This window comes from Pinus tabuliformis, chromosome J (genome assembly GCF_031772625.1).
Source record: "Pinus tabuliformis cultivar Carrire ecotype Pingquan chromosome J, CPIR1, whole genome shotgun sequence".
NCBI classification, from domain to species: Eukaryota; Viridiplantae; Streptophyta; class Pinopsida; order Pinales; family Pinaceae; genus Pinus; species Pinus tabuliformis.
The window spans coordinates 1,639,617,589-1,639,628,742 of record NC_142295.1 but is presented as its reverse complement, the minus strand read 5'-3'; the positions used below and the strand labels follow the sequence as shown (position 1 = coordinate 1,639,628,742).

General features: G+C 36.0%; 1 protein-coding gene across 1 annotated transcript; it reads left to right on the top strand.

Moving 5' to 3' along the window:
- Positions 1-5,055: 5,055 nt before the first annotated feature.
- On the top strand, positions 5,056-6,729 carry LOC149233807 (putative methyltransferase TCM_000336). The gene is made up of 4 exons (XM_089376813.1): positions 5,056-5,236; positions 5,335-5,745; positions 5,851-6,120; positions 6,205-6,729. Exons 1-4 carry the CDS (start codon positions 5,150-5,152, stop codon positions 6,583-6,585), a joined length of 1,149 nt encoding a protein of 382 aa, XP_089232939.1. The 5' UTR covers positions 5,056-5,149; the 3' UTR covers positions 6,586-6,729.
- The last annotated feature ends 4,425 nt before the right edge of the window (positions 6,730-11,154 follow it).

The following is an 11,154-nucleotide window of genomic DNA, read 5'->3' as shown; positions in this document are numbered from 1 at the left end:
GTCCCCTTGAGGAGCTCCACTGCTCTTTGTCAAGAAGAAGGATGGAACATTGAGAATGTGTATGGACTATCGTTAGTTGAAAAAACTGACCATTAAAAATAAATATCCTTTGCCCTGTATTGATGTGTTATTTGATCAAGTAAAGGGTGCACCAGTCTTCTCAAAGATCAATCTTCGCTCAGGATATCATCCAATCCGGATAAAGGAGGAGGATATAGCAAAAGCAACATTTAAAACTCATTATGGAAATTATGAGTTTGTAGTGCTGCCTTTTGGACTAACTAACGCCCCAGAAACCTTCATGTGTCTCATGAACAACATATTCCATCAATATTTAGATAAGTTTGTATTAATCTTTATTGATGACATACTAATCTATTCTTGAAGCATGGAAGAACATAAGGAACATCTCTGTGTTGTTCTAAAAGTATTAAGAGAACACCAGTTGTATTCCAAATACAGCAAGTGTGACTTCTTTAAGGAACAAATCCAGTACTTAAGAGATGTCATCACCAAGAATGATATTGCAGTAGATCCACAGAAAATAAGGACTATCATGGAATGTCCAGTACCGAAAGATGTAGCTGACATAAGATCATTCATGGGCTTAGCTGGGTATTATAGATAGTTTGTGTAAGGGTTTTCTAGGGTGGCATATCCTATCACTTCTTTGAAAAAGATAGGGAAAACCTTTAAATGGACCCTCGACTGTCAAAAGAGCTTTGATCATCTCAAACATCTACTCACCACTGCACCTATTTTGAGCATTGCAGATCCCAACAAAGAATATGTGGTTTGTACAGATGCTAGCAAGAAAGCTGTAGGTGGTGTATTAATGCAAGAAAGCAAGGTTGTATCTTATGAATCAAGGAAACTTAAGGAGTACGAACAAAATTATTTTGCATATGATTTGGAACTGACAGCGGTGATTCATGCCTTAAAAATGTGGCGGCACTACTTAATGGGTAAGAAATTTCTGCTATTGACTGATCATCATAGTCTAACAAGTTACTTTAAGCAACCCACTTTGAATGCTAGACAAGCTCGTTGGGCAGATTTCCTAAGCGAATTCGATTTTGAAATCAAGCATTTGAAGGGGAAAGAAAACCGGGTTGCGGATGCTTTAAGTCGAAAGGTAAATTGTTTATATGAAATTTCTTTCAGTGAATCAAGAACAACTTTTTATGAGTAGATTCGTGAAACAACCATGCAAGATTTAGTATATAAACATTTATGGTAGCAAGCAAAAATTCCAAACAACCATGAACAACAATTAGGATATGAGGTAAATCCATATGGATTGTTGATTTATAGGAAGGGGTTACATGTGCCTAATGAAAAACATCTTAAAAGTTTAATTTTAGATGAATTTCATAAGATTCCTTGTGCAGACCATCCTAGATACCAGAAAATGATTTCCGCCTTAAGAAATAAATTTTTCTGGCCTGGAATGAAGAAGGAGGTAGCAGAATATTAGCCAAATGTCCAGAATGCCAGCAAATAAAAGTTGAGCACCAACACCCAACATGTTTACTCCACCCCTTACCTATTCCTGAATGGAAATTGGAAATGATATCTATCAATTTCATCACTAGATTACCTAAGTCAAAAAGAAAAAATGACTCCATCATGGTAGTGGTAGACAAACTGAGAAAATCTACTCATTTCATACCAATCCAACCAACTTATAAAGCGGTGCAAATTGCTAACATTTTTATGCAACACATTTTCAAGCTACACGAAATACCCAAAATGATCATCTCAGACTGCGATGTGAAATTTACATCCGCCTTCTGGAAGGCCCTTTTTGCAAGATTGGGCATGCAACTACATTTCAGTACCGCTTATCATCCTCAAATGGATGGATAGACAGAGAGAGTAAACCAAGTGGTTGAAGACATGTTGTGAACTTAAGTTATGCAACAACCCTCAAAATGGGAGGACTACCTACACTTGTAGAATTTGCTTATAACAATGGATACCACACATCTCTACAAATGAGTCCTTTTGAAGTATTATACGGGCGTAAGTGTAGAACACCATTGAGTTGGGGTGGACCAAACGACAAGTTGATGTTAGGACTGGATATGTTGGAATAAATGGAGGAAATGGTAAAGAGAGTACAAAACAACTTAAAGGCCTCTCAAGATCGGTAAAAGAACTTTTCTAATCGGAAACAAAGTTTTCGGGAATTTTAAGTAGGAGACCATGTTTACATTAGATTACGAGCTAAGAAAAATACATTGCAATGGAACGTATGTGCTAAGCTGGCACACCGGTGTTGCGAGCCATTTCAAATCTTAGCTCGGATCGGGTCAGTGGCTTACCAGCTTGCTTTACCCAGCCACATTCGTGTGCTGAATGTCTTCCATGTTTCTTTACTTAAGAAATACATTTGTGATCCTAAACACGTAATCAATTGGCAAAACATTCAGGTAAAATATTCGAGAAAATTTCTCTTTAAATGCAAATTTATTAAAGAAGCTAATTGATGACTTAAGTCGTTTTGTTGCCATGTTGGTTGAGCCAGAAGGCGAGTTCTTGGTCGAGTCTTTGGGTATACCAAATCAGAGAGAAGTAACGTTGTAGAAATGAGTTATCACCTAGGTTAAAGTGCAATGGCAGCACTTTTGGCCTGAAGAGGCCACCTGGGAAGATGAGCAGGTTATGAAGGAGACCTTTCCAAATTTGTTTTTAGAAGGAAAACATCGGGACGATGTTACATATTAGGAGGGGAAGATGTGATATCCCCAGACTATGTAAATATTTTAATTACTGCACTTTGGACAACTATTTATTTTCTTAATTTTTACTATTTTGGAAGTTAATATTTTTTTAATAAAGACAATAGTTATCATAGTACGCAAGAAAGATTACCAAATCCTCTCTTAACAAAAAGAAAAACAGTAGGGAGATTTTCTTCCTCTATAACGAAGAACTGTTATGATAGGCACTGATTAAAAGTAGTTTATTGAGCAAACCTTTTGGAAAACTCAGAACATGAAGGCAAGTTTTCAAACCGTGGATATGCCTACAACCAAAACTTTAGAGTATGGGTCCAGAAAAGAGGTATGCAGTCTCACCACAAAATATTTAGGAATCAGCAAGAAGTCAAAAGGAAAAAACATAGATTTCGACTCATCTCTCAAAAAAAGAAAACTCAGACAATACCTAATATAGAATTTCTGTAATCTATTCAAGGCATTAAGTTCATAGTACAAAATAGAAAAATAAGATGCCTTATTCTAAGCTACAAACCCTTTCGGCTGGGGGAAACAGGGTGTTTGTAGAACTTCTGAAATAGTTAAATACACTACCAATCAAACATAGAAATACAAGCCGAAGTCCATCATAAACAGAGGAATAAATTCCAGAGAGAAAAAAAGTAGTAGAGATGAAGTTTTTATTCCAAGAAATTCTTAAAGATGTAAATAAGATTACATATAATTCATGCAACAGTCTCAACACCATTCCATCCAGGGTTCGAATCGCTTCACCCTTGGCGTTAATTAAAAATACACAAATAACTAAGCCAGTCAAAGCTGGGTTAACCTAGCAACACGTTCATGGCCCAAAGGCCTCAGAAACTTAACACAAAATTCAAAATTACAGAGGTTAATCCATATCGCAGTCATGGCAAAGAGAATGTGCCATGCTCTCTATGGAACCACAATCTTAAACTTCTAAATCAAGCCAGAACTCTTGCATACCCAGAATATTAATAAACCAGTTCCCAAATTGAACCAAGGGCCACACAACAGGCTTGAACCACAGGTTGTCCATTGCATAGACTCTACAAAACCCTCCACCCCGACTGGGATGAAAAAGCAAAGATTAATAACTTGCTCAGCAAATGTAACAACAGGAAAAATAATGAATCCACAAGCAAAAATCTCCATTAAAATTACCTAGATGGCTCGAAGGGGTGAGTCATTTGTAGATACATTCTCACTATGTATGCTAGTAGACTCCTTATTACACAGGTAGTAAGAAAAGAAACTTTGAGCCCAATAAAAACTCTAGCGGAGGGTTCTCAAATTGTGAATGCAAAACGTCTTAGAAGATACTAGAAGCAAGAACCAAAAAGGAAGAATGAAGGGCGAACATACCCATTTGAAGGTTAGACGAACCAAGAAACCCTTCCTCCATCCGATCTGGTGGAGAAACTGATGTCGTTGATCCAGAGAGAATTCCAAGGTTACAATAAACGAGGTACTACAGTGATAACTTCAACAAGGTGCCACCTCCACCTAGGCCAAGCACCGATCAACGAGAGTTAATGCAGGGTGGTGTGAACCATAAGATAAGCATTAATTGCCGGATGGAACCGGACCTCCATCTACGGAGGTGAAATCTTACAGTACACATTCATTAATTTAGAAAATCGCGAAAGTAAAACAGGTGTACTCGGTAAGGTGAGCCATCACGAGTGACGGACAGATGTACTCATCTCGCACTTATATCACGATGTAATTCGTAGTCTATAGTTTAAGAGATAATCATAAGGTAAATTCAGATAACACTTCCTATCCATAATAAAGTTTCAATTACTTTAATTGCGTGTAATAGATTACTATAGAATGATTATGTCTATATACCAAATAGAAATTCTAGTAGTTTGGGAAATAAGATAATTAATTTTTTTGTATTATTATATGTGTATATGCTTAGTAGATGAGTGACAATTTCCTAAGTGTTTTAGGTAATTTTATTTATTTATTTAGAATTTGATAAAAAATTATTAAAATTACAAATTTAAGTCGTAAACCGCGTGTTGCAAAATTTTCAAAATATTAAATATTTTATTTCACCAAATTCGAACTTAAAAGCATCCATACATATAATATTTACACTACACCCAATCGTCAATATCTCATTTATATAAGAGATTTGGAATATGGGGTTCAAACTTCAAAGTCCACCCCGGCGGCTTGAAAGTTGAGATAAATATCAAATTTCAAAGGTGTCACGGTAACCCACATGGGTATATATCTACCAACTTTAATTTGTGTGGACAATAATTTTGAAAATGATAACTTTCCGTTCAGCCAATACTCCTCACTCATCTTTAAAATCGCATCCGACGGCCTCAACTTTAACACTCTCGTTTATCTATCGGTCTCCAGGTTTCACTGTGACTGCAACGAGAATGGGGATCGACATGAAGATGGAGAAAGATTTTCATATGAACTCTGGGCTTGGAGAATCCAGCTATGCTCAAAATTCCACTTTCCAGGTTTTGAATTTCGATCGATGGATCATTTTCTCTTTTTCATCTCTGTTAACTATACAATATTTCATTTAAATTTTAATATACTTTGTCTGGCAATGCAGAAGAACGTATTACAAATTGTACAGCCTATGTTGGAAGAAGCCATTTTACCAATGAAGTTAACGGTGGAATGCAAGACATTTTGCATTGCAGACCTTGGTTGTTCTTCTGGCCCAAATGCTGTCTTCGCCGTTGAAAATATAACAAAGACCCTCAAAGCCAAATATCTATCTGCGGGCATAACTGTTCCGCAGTGCCAAGTATTCTTTAACGATCTTCCTGCTTCGGATTTCAATTCACTCTTTAGAATTTTGCCTCCCTTTTCTATAAATACTGATCACCAGAATGAAGAGGGTGCGGTAGATAGATGGTATTTCGCAGCAGGGATACCGGGTTCGTTCTACGGCAGGCTTTTTCCAGACAAGACTCTCCATTTCGTTCATTCATCACACAGTCTTCACTGGTTGTCTCAAGTATGTTTTTACACAAATATCCAAATTGCAATAATAATTTCTCATTTAAATTCAAACTCAATCTTGTGGTATAAGATCCTGATGTCTTCTTATGATCATGATCAGGTTCCTCCTGAGATTTTGGAGAAAAATTCAGTGGCATGGAACAAGGGGAAAATCTTCTGCGAAGGGTCTCGAGCTGTTGGAGAAGCTTATTTTCGTCAATATCAGAGGGATTTTAACGCGTTTCTGAGAGCCCGAGCAGAGGAGTTGGTTCGTGGGGGCCGCATATTTTTGGTGTTAACGGGTCGAACATCTCGCGATCCAAGCGATCAGGGTTTCATTGCTTTCTCCTGGGAGACATTAGGAAGCAGTTTGAATGATTTGGTGTCTCAGGTATTTTTATATTATTGATTTTGCAGTTTGAATGCGTTTGATCTTGAATTGAAATGGCTAATAATAAGTTTAATATTTGTGCAGGGGGTGATCGACCAGGAGAAAGTTGACTCGTTCAACATCCCCTTGTATGCTCCATGCCCAGAGGAAGTGAGCAGCGAAGTAACAAGAGAGGGTTCATTTGAAATACTAAGATTGGAGGTGTTAAGAAGATCAGAGAGATTTAGCGAGGAGGAGATTGAAGCGATGACAGGGAGCTCAACCTCTCTAAAGGATGCGTATGGAAGAAAACTTGCAAAGCAATTGAGACCAGTGACTGAAAGCCTGATAAAACTCCACTTCGGAGAAGAAATAGTGGATGCGTTGTTCGAGAGATTCGGAGAAACAATGGGAGAGAGACTGAGCGAGCGCATGGAATATGGAAAGAAGGGAGGATATCTGGTCATAGTTCTCGAACGCAAATGAAATCTCTAAATAGTTGGTGTTACAAATAAAGTCAGACTGCATTAATGTCTAATTGCCACCCGCAAGTTAGTTAGAATTCATCATGCGTTTATTGGCAAATCATGGAATGGATATGACTTCATAGTTTGAGCAAATTTTGACTCTTTTCGGTTTTTTGTACAGTAAATATTGGCAACAAAACCATGTCCAAATAGGCTTTTCTGGCAAATAGTATAGGGCTGTGGTTAATTATTATAACGTTAGTTAATTATTTGATGGTTTTTAGTGCTCGTTAATTACTATAATATTATATATATTTTAATTGGAATGTAAAGATATAATTTATGATTAAATTATTATTTTTATTATTTAAAATGTATTTTTTCAAAAACATAAATCAAAATTATAATTAAAAAAAATATCCATCAAATTTCAACCTTACCCAATTTTAACCTAATCTTTACTTATTTTCAACGAAATTAACTTTAAAAAATTTGGAAAAAAACATAACAAACTTCGTCATAAAACCTTGAAGGACCAGCTACATTGCATTGTTGACACTCTAACATAAAGTGTGGTTAATCTTAAAGAGATATTATAAAAAATAAAAATAATAAAATAGTTTTAAAAGTTCATATAAAAATTAAAAACTATACATTCCTCGTAAAGTCTGTTTCTAGATTATATGCTGTCATTATGACTCAAAATTCTACACAATTTGACCGGGATAGTTACATGTTTCTTTAAAAATTATTGAAAAAAACTTTTAATAACGGCATATAATACTCATTACATTTTCATGGTTTTAAATCTTTAAAACTTCGAACAAAAATAAATTTCACTGCTCTGTTCCAAAATACTTTTTTATACTCATTTACATTTATTTTTTATACTCATTTACATTCTAGTTAGTTTTATTAACCATTCCAGTTAGTTTTATTAACCCTTTAAAAATATTTAAATTACAAAATAATATAATTATTTTTACAATAAATTTTTCAAATTTAAAACTATAATTTAATTGTGTTTAATGAAATATTTTATTTTAAAATTAAAAGGAGATATTTTATTACTTATTTCTTTATTTTTAATAATTTATGTGTACAAGTTTTGTTTTTATTTTTATTTATTTATTTTTCTATTAATTATAAATGTTTTTTTTTCTCTATAAGACTATGCTATTTATATTACAAAAAAACAAAAAATTACAGCCAATTTTACAGCAGGGCCGTGGCCCTGCATCTCCAGAGAGATTTTCCCCATAATGGACCTTTCAGAGCAACACAGTTACAAAAGTGGATCATCTTTCCATCCTTCCTACATAGCCAGCATCTAAATCGACACAGTAGACATATAAACCGACACGGTGGACACATAAACCGACACGGTGGACACATAAACTGACACGGTGGACATATAAACCGTCATGGTGGACACATAAACAAACAGACAAAGAGAGCAGAAGAGACGAACAGAGAGTTGCGTTCCTGGCAGCGAAAAACAGAGTGACGGTTGAGCTATTCCTCATCGGTTGTGTGAGGCTCATCCTTCGTTTGACCTTTGAGCTTCTGAGATTCCTCCGTGTCCGAGCGCAACGACCTCTGTACCGGCTCACTGGGGCCAGCATCAGCAGCTTGTGTGGCTTGGGGAGTGTCTGCTCTGGTTGGCCGCCTCATATCTACCATAGGAACTTGCATGTCAACCACTGGCACATTCAGGTCTTCCAATTGCCCCCTGAGACTGCTGCAATGTTCCACCGAGACTGAGACAATGAGAGTGTTGTTCTCCAGAGTGCAGGGGATCCGGTAGCGAACAGCCGGATGCTCCACATGACCACAGTCCATAATTTCTCCCCACCCACGCACATTGCTGCGGCCTGCAAGTCTGCTCGGGTTTCTGTTCTGCTCAGAAGTGATTTCCACCGAGGAGGAAGGCGAAATGACTGGCCGCTGAGTAGCAGAACGACCCCTGGAACCGCCACGACGACTGCTCATTCTGGGCCTTTCTCTCTGCATCTTCCGATTATCCTCCAGACAAGAATTCCTCTGAGAAATCTTACACTGAACCAGAGAATGTTCCGTCTCTGCCAGCGTCTGCTCGGACCGCTTGAAGGAATGCAGAAAAGCGGCATGGGGTTCGAGTTTATTGAGCGCCATTCTCCTCGTTCTTTGCTGCACATTGAATGCCGACTGGACCAGCCTTAAAACCCAAATAACTTCACCTTCCGTCGAATTTACTGCGCCAGCGTCCTGGTAAGTCGTGGCTCGTCCGGGCTGACACCTGCCCATGTGACGAGCCACCTGCCTTTCACGCATCGAAGTCACCCGCATCCGGGAGAGGGAGGTTATTAATTATAAATGTTATAATATATATCAATCTTCATTTAAGATGGTATTTAAAATAATATAAATTCATTAAAATGAAAGAGAAAAAAGAAAAGCTGAATATAAGATAGAATTAAATAAAATGATTGATAACAAATTTGAATTATTAGAATTGAAATTAAAGATTAAAATATAAGGATAAACAATTAACCATTGAAGAAATTTGCAGTCTGAAATATGAAATTAAAGAGGTAAAAGAAAAACTAAATAACATGTTGATTTTGAGTAGTATGGAGAATAAAAGATATATCAAATCTATCAAGAGGAAATAGTTAAGATAATTGAGTTGGAAGATGAGCATAATAAATGATTTTCGAATCTCATAGTTGCTAGTGTAAAAAAGAACAAGATAGGTATACTAAAAGATAAGTCACAAATTGAAACAACTTATCTCATAGAAGGAAAATACTTGAACATAAATATAGATTGATTTATGTCAAAGAACTTATATTGATCATGAATTTGACATTCTTCGTAAATATATGAGCTTAAAAGTGATAATAGTCTTTATAAATGAGACCTCATTCTAAGATGAGTTAAAGGGAGGGGGTTCAAAAGATAAAGGAAGCTAGAAAAGGAAGGAATATTGGGAAATAATTAGAAATGAATATTGGGAAATAATTAGAAATGAAAATTCTATTAAGACTGATAGATACCAAACCAATAATAATAAATAGGAATTTGGAATATTCAAGATCCATTTTTGGAACTGTCACTAGATTTCCATGGTGCAAAGCTTCTAATTTGGATCCCCAATGAAATCAATATTATTTTTCTAATTCAAACTTGAGAGCATGATGAATCGTAGGTAGATAGATTCATCTTGTGGGCATCATGGCGTTAGTGTTGGTATTTTCCAACACACACTTTTCTAATGAGCCAAGTGTTGAACTTTTCCAATGAGTGAAGTGTTGTGGGTTGTAAGCTCACTTAGGATTATCCACCAAGTTGTCCACCAAGTTGTCATAGCTACCTAAGTGTTGTGGGTTGTGTTGTAAGCCGACTTAAGATTATCTACCATGTTGTCCACCAAGTAGTCATAGCTATGTTTAGTAGACATTAGGTCTCCTCCACTTATAAATATATGTATTTTTCATATATTGTGAGTAATATAGTACCTTTACATGGTATCAAGCGAACTTTTCCTACGGTATTGAATTTTTATTTTTATTTTGTTTTAATAAGGTGTGGCAAATTTTGTTGATTCAGATTTATAAATATCATTGAGTGATGTTATTTCAGATTTAATTCTCTTTGCCTCTATGTAAAAATAGCTTCTCCAATTTTACTTAAATTATTTCCTTCATAATTATTTATTTACATTTTTTCTACTTTAATGGTCATAGATATATTTCAGATGGTATCAAAACTATTTCAATGAAAGCAAGTTCTAAAAGCCTCTTCTCATTTTTTTTGAGAGATTGTTCTCTTTGTTCCGTACCGGTGACATGAAAGATATCATATTTTTTACTACGGTACATATTTAAGTTTTAAAAGCCTCTTCTCATATTTTTTGAGAGATCTAGTTGTCCTCTTTGATGTGTACAAAAGGATATCACTAGCATTTGCACCAAATGTTGCAAAAGAAACGCCGTAAGGCATAAATTGAGGAGCAATACACATATTAGATATAGGTGCAGAGTCTCTATCATCTCATGTTGGAATTTTGTGATATGCAGAGGGAATGGTTTACAAGGAAAGAATAGAATGCTAAGAAATCTGCAGTGGACTTATTAAAAAAAAAACATTATTTTCCTCTTTCATTAAAAATATTGTATTTGAATTATGATGAAAGAAAGGGAAAATCTTTCTGTCAAGAAATCTTTTTTTTCTAGAAAAGTCAAGGGAGGGTTTGATGTATTCGAAAGAAAATACTAATACACTATAAGACAGAGTTAATGAGTTTCCTGTTGACTAATCTGTTATTGTAAGTAGTCTGAACAGTGACACTGATACAGGCTAGTTCAATTATAATAGACCAGAGTCCATCCGTGGAGTAGTCTTCGTTTCTGAAATATACAAATATACCCGGCACCTCAGTCGGAGGATGCAACCCCTCACATCATGTTTCTTCTTGAAACACTCAAACGCCATGGACCTCAATGCTTCTCTTCGTCCTCCTGGTGCTCCTCTTCGTCCTCCTGGTCTCCTGCAAGTTCGGATTAAACCTCCAAACTTTTGGCCTGAAATGAGATGATAAGTTGTG

Bases quoted from the DNA above. Each gene is read 5' to 3' on its own strand.
- LOC149233807 (XM_089376813.1), top strand. From the start codon at position 5,150: ATGGGGATCGACATGAAGATGGAGAAAGATTTTCATATGAACTCTGGG. The intron at 5,237-5,334 runs GTTTTGAATTTC...CTGGCAATGCAG, and splicing joins CTCAAAATTCCACTTTCCAG to AAGAACGTATTACAAATTGT. The intron at 5,746-5,850 runs GTATGTTTTTAC...GATCATGATCAG, and splicing joins GTCTTCACTGGTTGTCTCAA to GTTCCTCCTGAGATTTTGGA.